Source organism: Equus asinus, chromosome 9 (assembly GCF_041296235.1).
Source record: "Equus asinus isolate D_3611 breed Donkey chromosome 9, EquAss-T2T_v2, whole genome shotgun sequence".
NCBI lineage: Eukaryota > Metazoa > Chordata > Mammalia > Perissodactyla > Equidae > Equus > Equus asinus.
Window position 1 is genome coordinate 46,706,518 of NC_091798.1, and position 25,682 is coordinate 46,732,199.

At 37.5% G+C, this 25,682-nt stretch overlaps 1 protein-coding gene across 1 annotated transcript in view; it reads left to right on the plus strand.

Moving 5' to 3' along the window:
* MEIKIN (meiotic kinetochore factor) overlaps positions 1-25,682 on the plus strand; it is a 93,854-nt gene continuing 68,172 nt past the window's right edge. The window contains exons 1-7 of the mRNA XM_070518181.1: positions 1-91; positions 271-364; positions 771-858; positions 2,524-2,584; positions 10,330-10,467; positions 17,839-17,955; positions 22,161-22,200. Coding sequence (XP_070374282.1) covers positions 1-91; positions 271-364; positions 771-858; positions 2,524-2,584; positions 10,330-10,467; positions 17,839-17,955; positions 22,161-22,200 — 629 coding nt within the window. The remainder of the gene's footprint in view (positions 92-270; positions 365-770; positions 859-2,523; positions 2,585-10,329; positions 10,468-17,838; positions 17,956-22,160; positions 22,201-25,682) is intronic.

Consider the following 25,682-nt stretch of genomic DNA (forward strand, 5'->3'; position numbering starts at 1 on the left):
ATGTGGCCGCTACGAGTCTATACCCGCAAGAAGCGGGCCGACCAGAGACTCAACCTAACCCCGACGCCGGACCTAGCGGAGCCTCCCCCAGGCCCGGGCCGAAGGCTCGCTGCCCGCTGTAAGCCCAGCCGGGCTGGCCTGCGGGGCGGCGCCCGGGGTGGGGAGCGTGGGGCGAGGGGGCTGGGGCGGCTGGGCCTCGGTCCGGGGACGCCTGAGACCAGCGGGCGGGCCTCCAGGGCTTTTGCCCTGAAACGTGTCGCCCTCTCTCAGGCCTGAAAGGAAATGACAAAGCACACGGTTTGCCGAAGATTGTGGAGAAAGCGGAGCGCAGTGCGCAGGGAGCTGGCTGCTCTGGGCTGCCGAGGTGCGTAGCCCCGAGCAACAGCCCCGGGCCTTCTGGCCGCCTCAAACCTTCAGTCCTGATCTTCTGCTAATAAGAGCTGCTTATTCTAGGAATCAACGAAGAAAATAGAATACTCTAATTTCGCTCTTCGCAAAACATACACCCACAAATTTGACTTCAGAAAGATTTAATTAAAAAACAAAAAAAGAAATCTCGTCAAGTCCCCTGAAAGCAAGTGAGATCGAACTTCCGAGAAAGCATTCATAGCTTTCGTTGGGTATCGGTACAATTCTCCCCCTCCGGTCCTTCCTTTTTCCTAATGATGTCCCCAGAGAGCCTTTCAGATTCTGAACAGCGTGAGCAGTGAACAGACACGTGGAGAGCCCAGCCCAGACTGTGCCAACTAATTGTGTTGTTTGTTTGTTAGCACTCAGTTAAGAGTTACAGGAGAGAAAAGCCTGCAAGAAAGTAGCACTAGTGAAGAGCTCCAGGATGAGAAGATGGCTCCGCTGAGCGTATGTATGTTTCTCCTATGGTCCTTGGATACGCTTGGTGTAGAGACCAGCGGTACCTGATGTCCCTCCAGATGAAAGGATAATACGGTCTTTGTTACATAGAGACCACACAGCTTTCTAGTGTTTTTGTAGACATTGATGCTGTGTCTTTAGTCAGGGCCTTGAATTTCTGATTCTGGTAGTTTCATAGCCAGGCATTTTCATTTTTTCCTTCCTGCGACAAAAATTTGAGAAATATCTGTTACTGGCTAATTTTCTGTGGGACTGCTGCAAAGCGTTTCTTGGTAACTCTCATGTTTGGTACCAGTGAAACATTTTAAAGCCATTTTCATGTTTTCTCATTTGACTTTCCGTTAACAACTAGAGACAGAGGGTTCATTATCATTAGAATATTATGTAACTTCTTGATCGACTCTATTTAATATGAATTCTGTGTAATATTTTAAAGATGTATAGCAATAGTTTGGAGAAACTCAGATTTTTAAAAATTGCTGTGACTCATCTGACATTAGCATTAAATTTGATAGTCATGTTTCAGTGTTTTAACTTATATGTTTCTCTATAGCATGCTTTTTGGGGAGAGGGCAGTTTGAACAAAAGGCATTTTTTGAAAAGGCTTTTACCCTAGATTTTAACAGTGTTAAGTGTTCCTTGTAGATGATTCAGACTATTTGAAAAAATTATTTAAACAGTTTCTTCTAATTTTTGTATATTTCTTTCCATTACTTTTTTCTGTGCCTTTTTAAAATTTTACAATTACCTTATTGTGTATTCCTCTAACATTAGTCTTCAGAAATATGATGTTCAGTATAGTGCTTTGTCTTATAGATAGATATACCATGGTTTATATAACTGGTTCCCTGTGGTTGGAGGAATGAGGTTGTTTCCAAGGTTTTGCTGTTTAGATATCAGTGGACGTCCCACTACGGAAGTTTTTGTGTACCTCAACTTGTTATCCTGAGACAAATACTTTGCAGTGGGTCAAAGGTTGGAACATGTTTAAAATTTTTGATTCATATTGGCAAATTTCCACCATCTTACCTGAAACTTAAAAAATATACATATTTGTTATTTGATAGATGAAATGTGGCATGTTGTTTCATTTCCCATTTTTTGAATGCTAGGAAAGGTGATACTTTTTTCCCCTCATTTTATTGACCATGTTGTTTCTTTTTGTGTGAAATACTTACATATATTGAAGATAGTTATACTTTTACACATACGTATATAACAAATATTTTCGTGTTTGTTTGCCTTTAATTTTATTTCTGGTATTTAGACTTATCTTCAATCTTTTCTTTTGACTCATTTTCCTTTCATATTTAGAGAGAAGAAAACCCTTCCTACCTAGGGGATCAGAAAAATATTCACCTTTATCTTGTAGTTACTGGTTTATCTCACAGTAGTTAGTTGACTAGTGTATTGTTGATTCTCTAGGTATGTCCACAATATTATATTTTAATATTTATTTTTAGATTTAATATTAAATATGAGATTACATCTGTGATCAATAAACTGAAAGAATTTATTATATGTATGAAACTGATATGCATAGTTGACCTTAGTGTTTCATTTTCAAAATAACCAAATCAGTGTGATATATTATAATATAAAAATATTCAATCTCCTAATTTGTGCTATATCTTTAATTATTATTTCACATAGGAGTCAGTCCCTGATGACCTCCAGATTGACAGTAGTTCATCAAATAGTGAACTGTTATCAGGTAAGACTGTTAGGTATGAACTCCTTCAGTTTTCTTTCTTACAAACATGAGCATCCGTTTGTGTCTCTGCCCCATCTTCCCAACTCAATCTTTCTCCTAGTCCAAGGTGAATCCTTCTGCCTGTTCTCTGGACCTCATCCTCAAAGCCTTCAAGCACATACCAGTAAACTACAATTGTGATAAATGCTACAAAAAAGAGATCGACTTGAGTGTAACTAATTGAATTTAGTTGGAGAGATTAGGGAAGTCTTCCACAAAGGAATGGCAGTTTAATTGAGATCCGAAAACAGTGCAAATTAGCTATGCAAAGAGATGAGTAACAAGCAAGCCAGGTAGAGGAACAGCATGTGCAAAGAACAGCAAAGTAGGACCGACCGTTATGTGTTCATGAACTGAAAAAAGGCCAGTATGGCTGTGGTACAGAGAAGAAGAGGAAATGCGATAATAAGACAAGATTGAACAGACAGAGGCCTTGCATAGCCTTGTAGGCCATGTCAAAGATATTGATGTTTATCTTTGGAGCAGCAAGAAGTCACTGAAGTCTTTAAATAGGAAATGATGGGATTGCTTTAGCTACAGTATGGAAAGAAGCAGGAGTGGATACAAACAGACTAGTTAGGAGGTTATTTCAGTAGTTTGGGGGAGAAGTGATGGTGGTTTGTACTAAGGGATGACATTGGAGGTAGAAAGAAGTGGGCCTATCTGATGGCTATTTTAGGAAGTGAAATTGACAGAATTTAACAAATGAAGAGTGAAGGAGATGGAAGTATTAGAGATGACACCTGTCTCTGGTTTACATAACTGCATATAAGGTGGTATCAGTTGCTGAAAAAATCTTGTTGGAGGGAAAGATCACAAATTTTGTTTTTAATATATTAAGTATGGGTACCTTTCAGGTGACTAAGTAGCAGTGTCAGATAGACAGTTGGTTATGAACAACTGCTGATAGAAATTTGTGAGCCAGTACATATTGGGATACTTGAGGTTACTTTTGAAAACAAGAAAGGATGCCGTCAACACACCAGAAATACTGAAGGAATTCTTAAAAGCAGATGAGATCAGACTGATTAATATATCAAGAGCAGAGAAAAAGCACTGCAGAGGTAAGAATAGTTCTAGAGATAGTTGAAACACTTGGTCAATAAATGCAAAAAACTCTAGTAGAGGGGACCCTAAAGGAATTGTCAAGGTAGTGGATTAAGTACTCTCTGGCACTACATGACCTGGCCCCCTTCTCCTTATCCCCTTCTTATACTGGGAACACTGGCAGTTACCAGTGCCTGCTGCCAGTTTAAAACCCTCGGAATTACTCTCAAGCAAGGTGAACTAAGGGGTTGGCTCCTAAGGTTCAGTGTTGGGGCTTCAGTGAGAAGCAGAGGAGAGTGTGAAGTAACTCCAAATTGCCACAGGATAGCAGAGGGAGAAAAAACTAAAAGATACACATTATGCTTATGCTTGTTAACTATATAATATAGATATAGTATGGCTCTCTGAAGTGTGAATTCTAATACAGGAGACTTCCAGTGTACACACCAGCCAGATATTAGGGCAGCACCCCCATGTAACCTACAATACCCAGAAAATATAGGAGGACATCCCCACCCAGAACATAAGTTCCCCAAATGTCTCATCACTCTTCTAAAATCTCCAGAGGTAGGGTACTGTTTCAGAATTTATACTCATTGCCATACAAACAGAGATTCTCAAATAGAGATATGAACAGACAACCAGAAACAGCCAAATCTTTGAAGAAAACCAGTGACATGGAAGAGAGGCAACAAGTGCAACAAATGGAAGAACTAACACCTGAGGAAAAGGCAGAAAACTTTAAAGTAAATATCCCTTTAGAGACAAGAGGCCATTGAATCCATAATGTAACAGGGTGCTATAAAAAAAAATTATAGTCCCTGGAAACTTAAAAATATCACGAAATTTAAAAACTCAATAAATGTGCCCAATATTGGAATGAATTCAGCTGAAAATCAAATTAGCGAGCGAGAGAATAGAACAGAGGAATATTTCCCAGAATATAGTGCAAAAGAATATGGGAGGTGCTCAACAAATGCTTTTCTCTCCTTCCCTTCCCATCTTTGCCTGGTTAACTTCTACTTTTTATTCAAAAACAAATTCAAGTGCTGTTTCTACTGGGAAGCCTCTCCTGACTGCTCTTCTTTCTTTCTAGATGAATTTTCTATCCCGGTAGTTCTGTGGCGCTCTTTGTATACTGTCATAGGACTCAAAACAGCAGTATAATTGTTTTTTGTTCTTCTTGGCTCTATAGCCATTGAGAATAAACACTATCTTTTATCTTTCTTTCCCATACTTGGGACATAATATAGTTTCAAATGCTTGTTGAATAAGTTTTATACTCTATTTAGAGAAAATAAACCATTTAACTATAATCAGTATTTTCTAAAATTGTACTTTAAATATATGGTAAATGTCCTTGGTTACTAGGTTTGTCAAGTTGATGTGTAAAAGGTATAGGGAAATAGAAAATAGACTGTCTATTTTACAGACTGGTTGTGTTCTAAGAGTTCATTTGTTGATTGATATTTGAAACCTGGAATACTGTTTCCCATAATAAAATGTAAATGGTTAGGTTTTGAGTAGCCCACAGAATTCTATTTAACATATAATTAATTGTTTTAATTCTGTCTTGGAATCTAGTAATTTTACAACACGATGAAAATTAATTCAGGACTTCATTTTTAATGTGGAAAATTAAATATACGCATTTACTTCTCCCTTCTGAAACCTCACTAAGATATCAATAAAGGCATAAAAAAGGCATGAAACCACAAGGTGGAGAAAAAGAGAGAGAAGAGACCTCAGCTGACATAGATAATCAACTAAAGTTTGGAATTTGGAAGGTAGATGAATAAATTATAACTGGCCTAACAGACCAAAAGAAAAAGAATCCCAAAAAACTGAAAGCTAGTTGTCTAGAGTAAGGACAAACCAATAAGCAAACTGACTCAGGCTGTAGGTTCAGGAATTAAGAGGCATCACATATTCCTGAAGGAATGAGTATAGATAGTGTTGAAAATAGGAGGATTTCTGGGAATCTTTAAAAGTACCAGTTAGACACTTTGATCCCTTACCAAACACTGTGTGGCCAGGCAACTACTCTTTTTCCTACCCTGGCAGTCCAGAGACAATTGAAGCAGAGGTTGTAGACTCAGGGATGGTAGGTACTGCTCAGAGCTGGGGTGCTATATTGAAAACTAGTGGGTGGGGTAAGGAGAGGAGGAGGGAAGGGAATTAAGAGAAGTCTGTATACTTAGTGGTAAAACCCTCAGACCCCTTATCCCACTCAGGAAAATACATCTCAACTAGGAGACTGGAGGATTCCTCTTTTGGAAACTTTTCTGTCCAGGAGAGGACCTATATTCTGGCAGTAATGACCTCATTCCTGTCTAAATACCATTCAGAAAATCCCACTACTTCCCAAACCCTCTCACGAATCCAGAGTTTCCAATAGCTACTTTAGTGCCTCATTCTTGAACATTCAAGAATTGCCAGGAATTTAAAGAAAACATTTAAAATAAAAGATAGATACCAAATAAAAAGAAATTTGAAGGACATAGACAATGTAAGAAAACTTTTAAAGACCGTATTTTCATTATTATCCTCAGGATGATAAAAAAAAAAAATGTGTCCATGAAACAAGTGCAGGCTACTATAGACAGGAGCATTCAGAGAACAAAAACAATTCTTAAAAAATAAAAATATGGAATAAAAAATTCTGTGAAGGATTAGATGAAGAATTTAAGGAGGTAGTCTAAAAGTTGAACAAACGTCAACGAGAAGATAAAAATAGTGGCAATGGTGACAAAACTCTATGAGTATATTAAAAACTTCTGAATCATACACTTTAAAAGGTTGAGATTTATGGAATATGAATTGTATTCCAATAAAGCTGCTATTTAAAAAGGAAAAATAATTAGAAGACGAGTCCAGGCATTCTAACACCTGAAAAATAGTAGTTCCAGACATTATAGAGTAAACAGAAAGGAAATTATTGAACACATAAAACTAGAAATATTTTTAGAATTAAAAATGGTCATGAGTGTGCATATTGAAAGAGATCACCAACTGCCCATCACAATTAATGAAAAAAGACCCACACCAAAGCACAACATTATGTGATTTAAAAATCCTCAGGATAAAGAGAGAAATCCTTCAGTCTTCCAGAGAAAAAAATTGTTGATTGCAATTATGCAATCAAGAGTGTGGATGGCATTAAACTTGTCAAGAACAACTCCAGAAACTAGAACATGGTGGAAAAATGCATTTAAAATTCTGAAGAGAACTGATTTTGCAGAGACAGGATGATTCCCCACCCAAAATTTGGTTTTAAATTTCAAGATTGATGATGCCACCCACATTCCAAAAGGATATGGAAAAGTTTGTTACTCATATAAAATAAGACTTTCTGGAGAAGAGGGCATCTCCCAAGCAGGCCTGAAAATGTCTTGAGAGAGCAGGAAGGGAGACTGGGTTGGGGGTTTTATGCGGTTAGAGGATGGGGCCAGGATGAGGTTTCCTGTGCATGGTTATAACTTGCCATCATTGCCAAAAGATGGAGCACCGGGGCTATCTTATCAGCCTGCCCAGATGTGGGGCAGAAGAGGAAGAGGGAGCAGTGAGGTTTAAATCTGTCAAACATCAAAAATGGGAATCAGGACCGGCCCCGTGGCCAAGTGGTTAAGTTCGCACACTCCGTTTCAGCAGCCCAGGGTTTCGCCGGTTCATATCCTGGGCATGGACATGGCACAGCTCATCAAGCCATGCTTAGGAGGTGTCCCACATGCCACAACTAGAAGGACCCATGACTAAAATTGCAACTGTGTACTGGGGGGATTTGGGGAGGAAAAAAAGCAGAAAAAAAATTGGCAACAGTTGTTAGCTCAGGTGCCAATCTTAAAAAAAAAAAAAAATGGGAATCAGTTTTTTTAAGGTACCAGTTTGGAATTCTATACGCAGCCAAATAATCACTCAAGTATGGAGACAGTATAAAGAAATTTTTAGACAGGTCTTCCATGCATCTTTTCTCAGAAAATGGAGATATTCCAGCAAAACTGGAGAGTAAATCAATAAGAAATCATGGGATCCAGGAATCAAAGGAATACAGGAAATATGCAAAATAATTTCATAGGATATTAATTTCTTAGGTAAAGGGAAATCCCAAGAAGACACCTGTGCAGTATGTCCAGAGGACAAACAGTCCAAATTTGAGTGAGTGTATTGAGATTGCCCATAGCAATACTTCTTAAAAAAAGGAAAAAGAAAAAAGGAAAGAAAGAGAAAGAGGAGAAGAAGGAAGGAAAGAAAAGAAAGAAAGGAACTGGTAGATAACCTGGTGTTTTTTAAAGTATTGACAGAAAATTTACATGTTTGACAGAAGTTGGGATGAAATAGTGATAGATACTTAGAAAACTAAACATTACATAATCAACTCAAAGAGAAAATAAAAACTTGTAGCAAAAAGGTGATGAATATAACTCATAGTACATGGATCATCTGTAAATATATTTGAGCAATCATAATCATTGAATACATTTAATTTAGAAATATGAAGGTGGATATTAAAAGAAAAAATTACTAGAGCTGAAAGTAGCTGTCTCTAGAGTGTAGAAATTATGATGGGGAGGTATGAGACAAGACATTGCAGTTTTTGTTATAAGCCTTGTAGGACTACTTGACTTGTTAAAAAATGTATCGTATAATTTGCTATAAATGTAATTTTAAATGCAATTACATTTCTAAATTGTGACACCAGGAACAACCTTCCACTGATATAGTCTGAACATTTATTTATTCTTTTCTCTACCCAACTACCCAGATGGTGAATACAGGGCTTTCCAAATTTCTGAACCTGGCTTGACTTCTGGGGTTTGGTGGAAAGGATAGCTTTCCTGTGAGTGGTATTTAGGGAATTTTGTGAGATGGAAGGCAAGAGAGATGTAACAACATGTGAGTGGGAAGGATGAAGACAGAGTGAGAAGTGTAAAAAGTAGCAAGGACAAGGACAGGACACTCCAGGGCAGTTGGAATAGGGGAAGCAAAAGATACTCAGAGGGATAACCCACCTCTGATGTCTGAGGAGGTGAAGAAGGATGGTAGATTGGGTTGATCAGTTTAAGTGTTGCAATGGTGGCTGGAGGAGGTGGCCAGATAGAAAATAATTGTCAACTTTAAGGAGGTGGTTGGAGTGGGAGAGAAAGGTGTGGTGAGGTCAAAGTAGGAAGGACAAAGAATTAGTTGTCTCAGGTAGTTAATGGCAATGGATCAGAGATAGGCATAAGTCAGCTCCAGGACAGGAAATAATAGGATTTAAGAGCAGTGCTCCCTTTTCATTCCTTACCCCCTACCCTACTGGCTTCTGTTAGTGTTGACCTCTATTTTGTCATGTTGGAAGTGTTTAATGAATGCTGAGACTATAGCAGAGTGTGTTTTCCCTTTTCTTACTAAACCTTCTGGTTCTTAACTTTTAGTACTAGGTTCTATCATTTGTTGGAAAGGTCTTCATGCTAGTCTACTCCCACATGGATGACTTCAAGATCTCTGAGTCTCAGAGATTCTCTTCAAATATTTTGCCTATTTTCTTATTGAGATGTTTGTTTTCTTATGATTGAGTTTTCATAGTTCTTTATATTCTGGATTCCAGTCCATTTGCAAATGTTTTCTCTTAGTCTGTGGCTTGAAAAAAAGGGCAGAGGATATGAACAGACATTTTTCCAAAGAAGACATACAGATGGCCAACAAGCAGACAAAAAGATGTTCAACATCACTAATTATTGGGGAAATATAAATCAAAACCACAATGAGATATCACTTCACACCTGTTAGAATGGCTATTACCAAAAAGACAAGAAATAACACGTGCTGGAGAGGATATACAGAAAAGGGAACCCTCATATGCTGTTGATGGGAATGTAAATTAACAGTCTCTTTTGAAGAGAAGTTTTTAAATTTGATGAAGTCCAATTTATCATTGCTATTGCTTTATGAATCGTCACATTAGTGTTATATAAAAGAAATCTTTGCCTAACTCAGTTTCATGAAGACTCTCTCCTCGTTTTTTTTCTAGAAGTATTGTAGTTTTAGGATTAACATTTAGGTCTATGATCCATTTAGAGTTAATTTTTTATATGATGGAAGGTATGAAGTTATTTATTTTGTTTTGCTTTTGCTTATGGATATCCAGTTGTTCCAGGATGATTTTTTAAAAGAATAGCTTTCTCCACTGAATTGCCTTTGCGTCTTGGGCCAAAATCAGTTGTTCATATATGTGTGAGTCTATTTCTGGGCTTTCTGTCCAGTTATTTTGATCTATTTGTCTATGTTTAGGCTCATTGTTTTTTACATGGCATAACTAGAATCACCCTTTCTTCTCCTCAGTTAGTTAGCTTACAGTTAGTGGGTCACTTATATATAAAACTTGGATTTTTGAGACAAGAATCAAAGTAGGGAGTCAAAGTAGGGAAGGAATAAGTTGTGAAAATTTGAAAAACAATGGAAAAGGATTATAATGCATTTTCTCTACATCAAAAACAAGATTCTTTTCTAAGTTTGAAATTCAAGTGGTATACAATAGCATGTGTTTTCAGTTGTATGTGGAAGTAATTTTACAGTCTTAGTGTACAACTGCATGTACATTTCTATAACCTTGGATTCTTAGGAATTTTAGTCTGTTTACTAATGAAACATTTTACCCTTTTTGTTTGTTTATTCTACAGGGCTAAGTTTGCAGCACGATATTTCTAGTTCTCTTCTGAGCTATTCAATCACAGACTCTTATACAGAATATAAGAGTTTTGAAGAGAGTTTAAGTAGCTTCCCGTCACCTGAACTCTTCAGAGGATCAGATTGTTTAGGTGAGAAAATAATTTCAACCTTAAGTTGCTCCATATAGAAATTGTTCCTTTGTCCACAAATCCTCCAATGAATAATTTTCTTTTTGAGAAGGCATACTTGTCTTCCTCCCCAAAACCTTTTTCCTCTGCCCACTGTCTACTGTGTTCCATCCTCAATCCTGGGACTATAGATCGAAAGCCCTCAGATCAGGAAAAGATGAAGAGATTAGCATTTACGTGTAATACATATCCAATTATTAAGCAATTTTGCACGTAATGAATGTATACTTGTTCTCTTGAACTATGGGCTAGCTTTTATTTCCTGTACTTCTCTTACTTTTCAGTAGATAAGCTAAATGTTAACTAGGCTATTCCCTGCTTGAATTTTCTCTACAAATTAACAGTTATTTACATTTACTATACATGTAATTAAAGGCCTTTGTTAATGATGACAGGTTGAACACATGCCTTCCTCCACAACTTTTTGCAGTAGCAAAAAGTGACTTTTTTTTAAAGACACAAACACTTAAGGGTAAAGAGCATTGGAAAGAATAAAGCATAAAGTTTGGAAAGCTAGAGAGCAAATGGTCTGATAAAGCAGACTTGAGAAAGCTGAGTCCTAAGTCAACAATGGAAATACACCAGAAACAAGCTGGTTTGTACTATGGTATCCCAGAAAGGCTCACAATTTGGCTGCAGCAAACACTTGTGAAAAGATACGTCTGAGGGGGCCGGCCCGGTGGTACAGCGGTTAAGTTCACGCATTCTGCTTTGGCGGCCTGGGGTTTGCCAGTTTGGATCCCGGGTGCGGACCTACATACTGCTTGGCAAGCCAGGCTGTGGGAGGCATCCCACATATAAAGTACAAGAAGATGGTCACAGATGTTAGCTCAGGACCAGTCTTCCTCATCAAAAAGGGGAGGATTGGTGGCAGATGTTAGCTCAAGGCTAATCTTCCTCAAAAAAAAAAAAAAAAAAAGATGCCTCTGAAACATGAAAGATGTGGTAATTACTCCTTTCCTACTCAAACGGAGTCTACAGATTTATTCTTTGGGATGTTTTGAAATGGAAGGACTCTTGACTGGAGTATACTAGGCACTGTTAAGAGCAGGGATATTGTGGTATTTTGAAATCTTGGTCCCAATTACTCATTCCACTGTAGTAATATTATATATCCATGCTCTTGCCATAGCCTCGTAGTGGGTGGAGTATATTCTCTCACCCTTTGGCTTTGGGGTTGGCCACATAACTTGCTTTGGGCAGTAGGATATCAGTGAATGAAACATATGCAAACCTTTGAAATATGCTTAAATGGTTAGGCTTGTCCTCTTATGCTTTTGCCATCATGAGAAGAATATATCCTAATGAGCTTCTGCCTCTCCTATGGAACCCCACAATGAGAAGTACAGAGCAGAACAGCCCCAGACAACCTGTGAACTGCAGAGAGCTTCACCAGCTGATCAGCAGGCCTCTAATCTGAAGCAGAGCTGCCTGAGCCAACCAGTAAATATGGGAATAAGAAATAAATGCTTTTATTTTATGCCACTGAGATTTTGGATTATTTATTATACAGAAAAAGCTGACTGCTTCAGATACTATACTGAATGTAGAAGAGGGGGAATTAAATGAAACTCTGCATTCTGAATTGTGAGACCTGCTCACCCAATGCCTATTCCCATCCTAACCCAACAGCTCATGTCTCTGCTCAGCTTTCAGAATAGTAGTACCCAGACTTGAACTTTCTAGGCAGAAGAATGGAAGATTCTTTCATGAGAAATCTGAGCAACCCTAAAGAAAATATTTAAAGATACTGACCTCAGTAGTTCTTCAATGAAACTGACAAGAACACCCTACAGTGAAGCCAACTATATGACAAGCCCCAACTAGGCCATAGAGATCCACTTAGCCTTTTAGGGACCCCTCTTAAATACGAGCAGAGAGCCAAGGATCACCAGACTTCTGAGGAAAGCCTGTAACATAAAACACAGAGATCAAAGCAAAGCAAAATATAGGAGTGATGTAAGCAAGGTGTTAAATTGGAAGCCCTGGCCCCTCCTTCCCCTATTGACATACCAATTCAACAGCAATGCACAGACAATTCCCTTTGTGAGAAATCTAAACTAGTTGAGGGGCTCCTGCACCCAAGGGAAGCATGAGACTAACCACTTAAAAGCCAGTAGGAAACATTCAAGACACACTCTCACCATAATCACTACCCCCGACACAGTGCCATACAAACTCCTAGCTCCCAGGTTCTCTCTGGGGAGGGAAGGAAAGGACTGAACCAGGCATCAAATGTTCTAAATTTCCTGGGAGCTTCCCAAAGGATTGGATACCGTCTTACCTATCTTAGAGTGCTCATGGGACCTGACATACTCTAGAAGCTTGATGGGTGCTAAGAACAAAGATAGCAGTTTGGTCTAGCATGCAAGCATTCACTAGATCCCACGTTCTCTCTAGGGAGAGAAAGAGTTGGATCATGTGTCCAACATTGCAATGTTTCCAGAGGCTGCCCGAGGGGATGGCTTCTGTCTCACCTGTCTCAGAGCACTGATGGGACCTAGTATACTATAGATGCTTGGTAGCCACTAAGAACAAAGGTGGTGATTTGGATTAGCAAGAAGGTTTGAGAGAATCCCAGAATCTCTGGTTGGGCTGATTGGTAGGGTCTTCTGTATGACATCAGTCCATGAAGACTGAGAGAGGTGGCTCTTTGTTCTAATGTGCAGATACCAACACAAAGAATCAAAGAAAAATAAGAAACAAGGAAACACGGTCCAAAAAAAGGAATAAGATAAAGCTTCAGAAACTGATCCTAATTAAGTGGAGATGTATGAATAGCCTGACAGAAAATTCAAAATAATTGTCATAAAGATGTTCAAAGAGCTCAGGAGAACAATGCATGAAAAATGTGACATTTTTAAGAAAGATATAGAAAATTTTTTAAAGAACCAAACAGAAATCTTAGAGCTGAGGAGTATAATAACTGAACAGAAAAATTAAGTAAAGGAGTTCAACAGCAGACTAGATCAAGCAGAAGAAGGAATCACTGAACTCAAAGATGGGTCATTTGAAATTATTCAGTCAGAGGAGCAAAAAGGAAAAAGAATGTAAAAGAGTGAAAAAAGCTTAGAAGACTAATTGGACAAAACCAAACAGATTAATATGTGCATTATGGGAGTTTCAGAAGGAAAAGAAAGAGAGAGAGAAAGGATCAAAAAGCTTATTCACAGAAATAATGGTTGAAAACTTCCCAAATCTGGGGAAGGAAATGTACATCCAGACCTAGAAAGCCCAATGAACCTCAAATAAGATGAACCAAAGAAATCCACACTGGGACACATAATCAAATTGTCAAAGTCAGAGAATTTTGACAGCAGCAATAGAAAAGCAACTTGATATGTACAAGGGAACCCCCATTAGACTGTTAATGGATTTCTCAGCAGAAACCTTGCAGGTTGGAAGGGAGCGGAATGATCTAGTCAAAGCACTAAAAGAAAAAAACTGTTGACCAAAGATACTATAACCAGAAAATCTGTTCTTAAAAAATGAGGAAGACGGGCCAGCCCCATGGTGCAGCAGTTAAGTGTGCACATTCCACTTCGGCAGCCTGGGGTTCGCCAGTTTGGATCCTGGGTGCGGACATGGCACCACTTGGCAAGCCATGCTGTGGTAGGCATCCCATATATAAAGTAGAGGAAGATGGGCACCGATGTTAGCTCAGGGCTAGCCTTCCTCAGCAAAAAGAGGAGGATTGGCAGCAGTTAGCTCTGGGCTAATCTTCCTCAAAAAGAAAAAATTAGGAAGAGATAAGGACGTTCCCAGACAAACAAAAGCTGAAAGAGTTCATCACCACTAAACCTGCCTTAAGAGAAATTCTAAGGGGAGTTCTTCAAGTTGCTCTAAACAGAAACATAAAAGCATATAAAAGTATAAAATTTGTTGATAAGCATATAGACAAATATAATTAATAGTCACTTAATTCTAGTATAAAAGTTAAAAGACAAAAGTATTAAAAATAGCTATAAGAATGTGTTAATGTATGCACTATATAAAAAGATGTAAATTGTAACATCAATAACAAAGTATGTGTGAGAGAAGTAAAAGTGTAGAGTTTTTGTGTATGATTGAAGTTATTATCAACTTAAAATAGACTGTTAAAACTATGTTTTATGTGAGCTCCATGGTAACCACAAAGAAAATACCTATAGAAGATATGCAAAGTAAAAATATGAAGGAATCAAAGTATATCAGTATATTAAAAATCAGTGAAACAAAGGGAGATGGCAAGAAAGGGAAAGAGGAACAAAAAACTACAAAGCAGAAAACAATTAGCAAAATGGTAATAGTAAGTCCTTCCCTATCAATAATTACTTTAAATATAAATGGATTAAACTCTCCTATCAAAAGACGAAGAGTGGCTGAATGGATTTTAAAAAACCAAGATCCAACTATATGCTATCTACAAAAGACTCACTTTAGATTTCAGAACACACATAGGCTGAAAGTGAAGGGGTGGGACAAGATATTCTATGCAGATGGTGACCAAAAAAGAGCAGAGTGACTGTACTTACATCAGATAACATAGACTTTAAGTCAAAAACTATCACAAGAGACAAAGAAGGACATTATATAAGAGGGTCAATTCACCAGGAACATATAAAAATTATAAATAAATATTCACCTAACATCAGAACACCTAACATATAAAGCAAATATGGACAGAACTGAAGGCAGAAATAGGCAACAGTACAATAATAGTAGGAGACTTCAGTACCCCTACTTTCAATAGTGGATAGAACATCCAGACAGGAAACACTTCTTGATTTCAAAATATATTGCAAAGCTTCAGTAATTATAACAGTATGGTACTGGCATAAAGACAGACATATAGAACAATAGAACAGAATAGAGAGCCCAGAAATAAATCCATGCATATATAGTCACCTGATCTTTGACATGAATGCCAAGAATACACAATGGAGAAAGAATAGTTTCTTTAACAAATCATGTTGGGAAAACTGGGTATCCACATACAAAAGAATGATATTGAACCCTTACCTTCCACCATACACAAAAATCAATTCAAAATGGATTTGACTTAAACATAAGACCAGAAACTATAAAACTCCTAGAAGAAAACATTGGGGAAAAGCTTCACTGACGTTGGTCTTAGCAGTGTTTTCTTGGATATAACACCAAAAGCACAGGCAACGAAAGCAAAAAACAGACATGTGGGACCACATAAAACTAAAAAGCTTCTGCATAATTAACAGAGTGAAAAGGCAACCTATGGAATGGGAGAAAATATTTGCAAGCTACATGTCTGAAAGGGATTAATATGCAAAATCTATAAGAAACTCCTACAACTCAATGGGAAAAAAATATCCAAATAGCCCAACTGAAAAATGGACAAAGGACTTGAATAGACTTTTCCGCAAAGAAAACATACAGATAGCCAACAGGTATATGAAAAGATGCCCAAAATCACCGAGGATGAGGGAAAAGCAAGTCAAAACTACAATGAGATATCACCTCACACCTGTTAGGATTATCATTAAAAAATTTAAAAACATAAGTGTTGGCAAGGATGTAGACAAATTGGAACCCATGTACAATGTTGATGTGAGTATAAAATGGTGCAGCTGCTATGGAAAACGGTATGGAGGTTCCTCAAAAAATTAAAAATAGAACTACCATCAATCCTACTTCTGGGTATTTATGCAGAATAATTGCAATGAGGATCTCAAAGAGATGTTTGCACTCCCATGTTCATTGCAGTATTATTCACAATAGCCAAATGTGGGAACAACCTAAAAGTCCATCAATGGATGAATAGATAAATAAAATATAGTATATATATACAATGGAATGTTATTCAGCCTTAAAACCATAGGAAATTCTGCTATATGCAACAACATGGATGAACCTTGAGGACATTAGGCTAAGTGAAATAAGCCAGAAATACAGAAAGACAAATACTGTATGATTCCACTTATATAAGATATCTAAAATAGTCAGATTCATAGAAGTAGAGCATAGAATGTTGGTTGCCAGGGCCTAGGGAGAGGGGATATGGGGAGTTGCCATTCAACAGATATGAACTTTCAGTTATGCAAGAAGAATAGGTTCTAGAGATCTGCTGTACAACACTGTCCCTATAGTTAACAATACTCTGTTGTACACTTAGAAATTTAAGAGGGTAGATCTCATGTTAAGTGTTCCTACCACAGTAAAATAAAAAATTAAAAAATAAAAGGAACCAAGCAGAAATAGAAACACAAGGAGAGGAAAATATTGAAAAAAAATTCTTCATTGAGCTAAGAAAATATATATTGCATCCATTGAATAGGAATAGGATGCTATAAAAAAGAGAATATTCAGAGAACAAATTAAATTCAATAGCAGAATGGAAAACTGAGTAGGAGAATTAGAAGATAAGGTTAAGGAGATTTCCCAGAAAAAAAGAGGAAAAAAGATTGCAATTTGGAGGAAAAAAAGATGTTGGAGGAAAAGTATGTGAAATTTAATATCAAATGAGAGGAGTTCCAGAAAAAGATAATGAAATAAACAGGAGGATGAAAATTATCAGAGATATGATTCAAGAGAATTTTCTAGAGCTAACGAATATGATTTGGGGGTTAAAAGGGTCACAATGTGCCTAGCACAATAGTTGAAAAACACCAAGATAAAGCATTATCAAACTTCAGAACACCAGAGAAAGGAATAAACAGAATGGATTTATACAATTTGGTAGAGTTTGGGATTAAATAGATGAAAAATACTGAGAAAACTAAAGAAACAAACAAAAAAGACTTCTGTTGACTCCAGGATAAACAAAAGGTGGTCATAGTATAACGCAAGAGTCAATAGCACTTTTATAGTAATTTATCATCAGAATGTCTGCACTGAGTATTGATCTAACCAAACATGTAATATAATAATATGAGGACAATGGGAAGTGTGGGAAAAGTGGGGACAGGGGATATAAGAGAGAATAGCCTAATTTTTCCATAGTGGGAAGTCGGTGGAAAACTTAAAACTGATGTCAAGTAATAGCAGTGTGCTATTTAGTGATATGATAGTTAATGGGACATAGATATAACTCATGCATAAAATATGAGAGGCAGCTCCCACGTATGCCATCTGTCCCTAAGATCAATAATCTTTATGAGGCAAAAATCTATGAAAGAAATTCGATTAGAGCACCGGAATAGGCCAAAGATTATTTACTGTACTCATGTCATCAATCCTTCTCATTTTTCTCTGTCTCACTCAAAACCGTCTTCAATTACCACAGCTTGTAGGGGGACCTGGGTTGAAGGGAGAAGATAACCTGCCATTTGTGTGCTGTTGTTCAAAGTTTTGTGCCATTTCTCTCTGCTTTTTTAGATTGGGAACGTCCCAAGTTAGAATACCTGCAATGCAAGAATTCAACTCTTCTGGATACCAGTAAAGCAGTACCGATAGAGAAGGCATCACAGTTTTCAAACCTCTCTGCAATTTTAAGTGAGTTTTCACATTCCTTTTTCTCTTGTCACAGTGGAAAACCCTCGCCTCTGTTGGGAAAGCCAAGTATTTTTTCCTTTGAATGATTTCTAAGCTAAGTTCATCAACTAGGATTACCTTTGGCTACAAGTAACATCTGTCTAACAGTAGCTTAAGCACTTATGGGTTTACTTTTTTACTTTTATTTTGAATTAATTTTAGACTTGCAGAAAAGTTGCAAAAATACTACAAAGGGTTCCCATACACCTCTCACCCACCTTTCCCCAGTGTTATCTTGTATAACCTTAGTACAATGATCAGATTCAGGAAATTAACATTGGTATAAACTGTTAACTGAACTACAGATCTTGTTCACATTTCACTAGTTTTTCCACTAATGTCTTTTCTTCTGTTTCAGGATCCTACCCAAGATCCCACATTGCATTTGATTGTTGTTTCTCCCTTAGTCTACTGCAGTCTGTGACAGTTCCTCGGTCTTTCTTTTTCATAATCTTGATACTTTTGAAGATTACTGATCAGTTATTTTGTAGAATGTCCCTCAATTTGAGTTTGTCTAATGTTTTCTCATGATTGAAATGAGGTTATGTGATTTTTTATAAGAACACCACGGAAATGATGTTACACTTTTCTCAGTACATTGTATTAAGGAGTTCTTGATGTCAATATATCTTATTACTGGTGACATTAAGCTTCATTACTTGATTAAGGTGGTGTCTGCTGGCTTTCTCCACTGTAAAGTTACTAGTTTCCCTTTGTAGTTAATAAATATCTAAAAAAAGATAGTTTGAGGCTCTGTAAATCCTGTTTCTCCTCAAACTTTCATTCACTAATATTACCAGTCATCAGAGAAACTTGACTACAACAGTTATTACTGTGGTGTTCAACTAATGGTGATTTTCTACTTTATTCTTTCCTGCTATATTTATTAATTGGCATTCTACTGCAGAATAACTGTCTCTTCTCTGCCATTTCTTTATTCAATTATTTATATCAGCATGGACTCATGGATATTTACTTGATTTTATGGGTTAAAATCCAATACTTTCATTATTTTCTTATTTATTTAATTCTAGTATACACATAAAGAAGTTTTAGAATTGTTAAACCAGACCTCTGTGAGAAACACGTTTACTAAATAGATTATAGCGTTTATGTCCAGTTCCTTTTGTCTGTAGCATTACAATATCCAGTCAAAATACTGTTTTCCAAAGTTATGTAGGTTAGTTCTTTTCTTCCCCTCTCTTTTCAATGCTGTTGTTATTCACTTGTAATATAGTTAGATTCATTTGTTAGTGTTGGATTCAATTTTTGTTTCTCCCATCCTATTTGGTTTCTTTATTTATTCAAGGAGAGGGGACTATGTAAACGTATGTGAAACATTACTATGGCTCTAAGAGTCATAGGTATACAAAAAAAATATTCTCAGAAAAGTTTTGCTTCCTCCTTCTTCCTGCTACCCCAATCCCATTCCCCTTTTCTTTCTACCTCTTTCCTACCCACCCCTGTAAGTACCAACCTCTTCTGTTTATGGTTTATCCCTCTTGTATTTCTTTGCACAAATGAACAGATACCTATGTATTTTCTTATATCCTCTTGTTTCTTACATGAAGGATAGCATACTTATAGTGTTTTCATTTTGCTTTTTCCACTTAATAGTACGTTCTGGAATTCACTCAATATGGTTTTACAGGGATCTTCCTCATGTTTTTTATAGCTGCATAGTACTCCACTGTATGGATGTACGTTCATTTATTCAACCACTTGCCTATCAATTGGGTATTTAGGGTTTTTTCCCCAATATTTGTCATTAAAAACAATGCTTCAGTGAATAAACTTATGATATATACTTTCGTATTATTGGTGGTATATCTTCAAGGTAGATTTCCAGAAGTAGGATGGCTGGTCAAAAGGTAAGTGGATATAGTTTTATTGAGTATGCCAAACTTTCCTTTACAAGGATTATACTAGTTTTCATTTCCACCAGCAATGTATTAGAGTGCTTGTTTCCCCATATGCTCACCAAGAAAATATATTGTCATATTTTTAAATTATTGCTACTCCAATAGGTGAGAAATGGTATCTCAATGTTATTTTAATTAGCATTTCCCTAATTATATGTGAGTGCAAACATTTTTCATATGTTTGAGGACCATTTTTATTTTGTATGTGTGTGTGAATTTTCTGTTCATGTGTTTTCCCCATTTTTCTATCTGTTTTTTTATCCTTTACCCTCAATTTTTAAGAGTTCATTATATATTAATATTATTAGCCTTTTGTCTATGATATATATTGTGAATATTTTCTCCCAGTTTGTTGGGGTTTTTTTGTTTATGGTATTTTTTGTCAGCAAAAAATGTTTACTTATATTGAATTTACTTTTCTTCCCAGGCCAGAGCTAGTGGAGCAGCTCTATACTATCATCAAGATCGTGGACTCTTTCTATCTTTCTACTACCAAGTGTATTTGCTTGTTACTGTATAGGTGTAAAATGGCTGTTAAACCTCCAGGCATTGCACTTGTGTTCCAGGCAGAAAGAATGAGAAAGGGCGGTACCAGCCATGTACATCTCCTTTTATCAGAAGAGCAAAGGCTTTCCAAGAAATTCCCCACCAGACTTCTATATAAGTCTATTGGCCAGAACTGAGTCATCTATCTACTGACTCCTTAGGAGGCTGGGAAACCAAGTATTTTGCTTTCTTAGCCTCTGTAGTGGTAGAAAGCAAAGGAAAATGGAAAAATGGAGAGGAGGAGTAGAAATGGATATTGTCAGCCCACCTATGAGAGCCTGCAGGGGGAATATCAGTCAAAGAATTAGGCATTGGGGTCGGGATCCTTTATGGGAGAGTTGATAGCTGTCTGGATGGCAGTATTTCTAACAGTATTTGAAGGCCTTGTCTTCTGTGTTATGTTAGTTTGGCAACTCCTTTGCTGATGTAAAGTGCCCAAAAAAGTGGCCTGTCTCTTTAGCAAGTATTTCAGTTAGGTTCTTTGTCCACCGCAAATGACAAAAAAAAGCCTACCTCAGACTATGTTAGATTAGAAAGGGAATTTATTGCCACATATACCTGAAAAATGCAACAGTAAATCAGATGCAGATACAACTTGATCCAGGGTTTCAAATGATATCAGTAGAACCCAGTTCCTTTCCATCTCTCAGCTCAGGATTCCTCTGTGTCAGTTGTGCTCTCATCCAGGGACCCTTCATATAGTAGTCCTTTTAGTTCCAGGTTTATATACTCACAGCCTCAAATGCAGTGAACAAAGTGCTTCTCTTTCCCAGTGATTTGACAAGAAGTCCTGAGCCATACACATTGGCTTAAATTAGTTTATGTGCCTATCCCTGAACAGTCACTTTGGCCAAGGAGATGCAGGGCTCTTACTGCGTTGAGTCACAGGCCATGTCTGGAGCATCAGAAGAAAAAGCAGGAGACTGTTATCAGCAAAAGCAGAGAATATATGCTGGATGATAAGGGTCTACAGTAGTTCTTTGTGTTGTGGGAACCTTCCTTTCAGGGAAATGCTTTGCAATGATTGGGAGGCACTATTCGCTTCACTTTCATTTAACTGTTGGGATTTTTAAATTCTAATTTAACGTAAGCAAAGTTCAGCAGCTGCTGAGGGTTATAACTTCTTAGAAGACTACTCCTGTGGTTTTTTATATTCCTAGTAATAATATTCTAGTGTACCTAGGCAGTAAAATGTTGACTGGTAGGAATTCTTTTAACTAATCAATCTACTAATATGCATACCTGTGTATTTGGTACTGGACTAAGAACCATGAGTTTAAGTTCTAGGTGTACAGCTAGGTATACAAGTTTCATAACTTGACCAGTTTTTCTTTTCTTATATGTAAAATGGGGATAGTAAATTGGTATATTTGCCTCACAGGATTATTTTTAGAATCAATTAAGGTAATAGATGTAAGAGGACTTCAAAAATTATAAAGAACTATCTAAATACAAGGTGATATATTCTTGCATCTCATAAAATTTTGCAACAATTTTGTTTTATTTTGGTATTTTGAAAATACTTCCACCTAATTTAAGTGGCAGACGTAAACAATATAAAATAATAAAATTATAAAAATAAACTGCACAATTAACATGTATTTTAAAGGAATTATTTCTTTTTACCTAGAGTAATTTTAGCTTCTGGCCTATGTTTGAATTATATTTTTAATAGATTGGGGTTTTTTCCTTTCCTAGGTACCTCTTCAGAAGACTATCAGAAATGCCATAGGAAAATGTAAGAACTACATTTTTTAAATTGTGCTTTTTAAAACTCTGTGTTCTAATAGTTATATAGCAGTATGATTGTTAGCCCACAAATTCACGTATTCGTTTTTTCAATATTTGTTGAGGACTCACTCCATGCCAGAACTGTTGTGATTTCTGGAGATAGATAGTACTAAACGCAATTGATTAAAAACAAAATCCCTGCCCTCATTGAGTCTACATTCTAGTTGCAGGAGATGGACAATAAACAAATAAGCAAGTAAATTTATATTGTGCTATATGGTAATGAATGCTGTGGAGAAAAATAAAGCAAGATAGGGGGCTAGGAAGTTTGGGATGGAGGTTTGCTATTTATTTTACGTATTATGGTCAGAGATGTTATCATTGAAAAGGTAGCATTTTAGCAGAGACCTAAAGAAGGAGACAGAGCAAGTTGTCTGACTCACTGGAGAAAAGAGCATTCCAGGTAGGGGGAATCACTGGAGCAAAACCCTGGGTTCCTGGAGTGGAGTGAGGGAGGAGGAAAGAGGTAGGAAATGAAATGAGAGAAGACGCAGGAGGCTAGATCATATAAGGCATTGTAGGTGAATACAAGTGGATTGGGAAGCCTTTGAAGGATTTAGAAGGATGACATGATATGACATTTGTTTTATTTGTTTATTTTCTTTTTTTGAGGAAGATTAGCCCAGAGCTAACTGCTGCCAATCCTCCTCTCTTTTTGCTGAGGAAGACTGGCCCTGAGCTAACATCCATGCCCATCTTCCTCTACTTTCTATGTGGGACGCCTACCACAGCATGGTGTGCCTAGCAGTGCCATGTCTGCCCCTGGGATCCGAACCAGTGAACCCAGGCCGCCGAAGAGGAACTTGTGCAGTTAACCGCTGCGCCACCAAGCCGGCCCCGACATTTGTTTTAAAAGAATTGCCCCTGGCTTCTGTGTTAAGACTAGGCTCCTGAGGAGCCAGCCCTGATCGCCTAGCCGTTAAAGTTCCACATACTCCAGTTCAGCAGCCCGGGTTTAGTTCCCAGGTGTGGAAGCATACCACTCACCTGTCAGTAGTCACACTGTGGCAGCAGGTCACATAGAAGAAGCAGAAGAACTTAGAACTATGCACAGCTATGTAGTGGGGCTTTGGACGGAGGAAAGGAAGAAAAAAGAAGGGAGATAGACAATAGATGTTAGCTTAGGGTGAATCTTCCCCTGCAATAAAAAAGACTCCTGAGGAAGAGTCTAGAAATTAGGGAGATTATAGTTAGGAGACTGTTGCCCCTAATCTAGGCAAGAAATAATGGAGTATGGACCAGAGTGGTAAGAGTAGAGGTAGTGAGAAGTCAGACTTTGGATATATTTTGAAAGCAGAACTAACGGGATCTATTGATGGACTGAATGGTGGAGTATGAAAGTAGTAAGGCTGACTCCACAGTTTTGGCTTGAGCAACTAGAAGGATGGAGTTGCCATTTATTAAGATGCAGAAGACTGAGGAGAAACGTATGACTGGGGAAGATCAAGAGTTTGGTTTGGGGCATGTAGACTGAAGGATAAGGTGTATGTAAGAGAGACGATATCCAAGTTCAAGGAGGTGGTCATAGTCTGGCTCATGGATGGTCTTAAGGGCTGGGATTTTTCTTTTATCCTGAATATGATGGGAGCCTCTGAGAGATTTTCAATAGGACTGTAAAATAGAATGAAAATTTGTAACAGCTTAATCTGGAAAGGTTGAAGGATCTTATAAAAAATTTCATACAAGTTTAAAAAGTCAGGAGATATCAATCAAGAAAGTGAAAAGACAGTCCACAGAATGGAAGAAAATATTTGCAAATCATACATCTGATAAGGGACTTGTATCCAGAATATATAAAGAACTCTTACAACTCAACCATAAAAGGACAAATAACCCAATTTAAAAATAGGCAAAGGATCTGAACAGACATTTATCTGTAGAAGATATACGAATGGCCAATAAACACATGAAAAGATGCTTGATATCATTATCCATTAGGGAAATGCAAATCAGTGTTAATGAGATACCACTTCACACTTGCAGGGATGTCTATAATCAGAAAGACAGTAACAAATGTTGTCTTAGATGTGAGAAGTTGGGACTCTCAGGGCCAGCCCCGTGGCGCAGCGGTTAAGTTCGCACGTTCTGCTTCTCGGCGGCCTGGGGTTCACTGGTTCAGATCCCAGGTGCGGACATGACACCGCTTGGCAAAAGCCATGGTGTGGTAGGCGTCCCACGTATGAAGTAGAGGAAGATGGGCATGGATGTTAGCTCAGGGCCGGTCTTCCTCAGCAAAAAGAGGAGGATTGGCAGTAGTTAGCTCAGGGCTAATCTTCCTCAAAAAAAGAAAAAAAAGAAATTAGGACTCTCATACATTGCTGGTGGGAATTTAAAATCGTGCTTTGGAAAATACTTTGACAGTTCCTCAAAAATGTTACATGTGACCCAGCAATCCACTCCTAGGTATGCATACCTAAGAGAAATGAAAGCCTATGTCCATGTGAAAACTTGTACATGAATGTTCACAGCAACGTTATTCATAATAGACAAAAAGTGAAAACAATCCAAGTGTCTATCCACTGATAAATGGATTAAAAAAATGTGGGATATCCGTAATGGAATATTATTCAACAATAAAAAAAAATGAAATTCTGATGTATGCTACAACATGGATGAACCCCACAAATATTACGCTAAGTGAAAGATGCAAGTCATACAAGATCACGTATTTTATGGTTGCATTCATATGAGATAGCCAGAATAGACGAATCTGTAGAGACAGAAAGCAGATTAGTGATTGCCTAAGACTGGGAGATTTGGAAAGAAATGGGGATTGATTGCTAATGGGTACAGGGTTTCTTTTTAGAGTGATGAAAATGTTCTAAAATTGATTGTGATGGTGATTGTGCAACTCTGTGAATATACTAGAAGCTATTGACTTATACACTTTAAGTGGGTGAATTGTATGGTATGTGAATTATATCAATAAAGCTGTTTAAAAAAACCAAATTTAGAACCAAGGAAATATAATTTGTGTGTGTGTGAGGAGGATTGGCCCTGAGCTGACATCTGTTGTCGATCCTCCTCTTTTTGTTTGAGGAAGATTGTCACTGAGCTAACATCTGTGCCAATCTTCCTCTGTTTTATGTGGGATGCCACCACAACGTGGCTTGACGAGGGGTGCTAGGTCCGCGCCCAGGATCCGAACCTGTGAACCCCAGACTGCCAAAGCACAGCATGTGAAATTAACCACTATGCCACTGGGCTAGCCCTGGAAATACAGTTTTTAATAGGAGCTATTGATAAGAAACAGGATAGAACAAAAATGAATAAGCCATAAGAGTTGAGTCAGATGGTTTAATTGAGCCATATTTTGGCTCTCAGCTTCTTGAAATACAAGGAAAAAGTCTGTAGCTTTTTGTAGATTTTGTGTCCTTCAAATAATCCTGTACAACTCTTACTGTCTTATAAATAGGTTTTTTTTTTTTT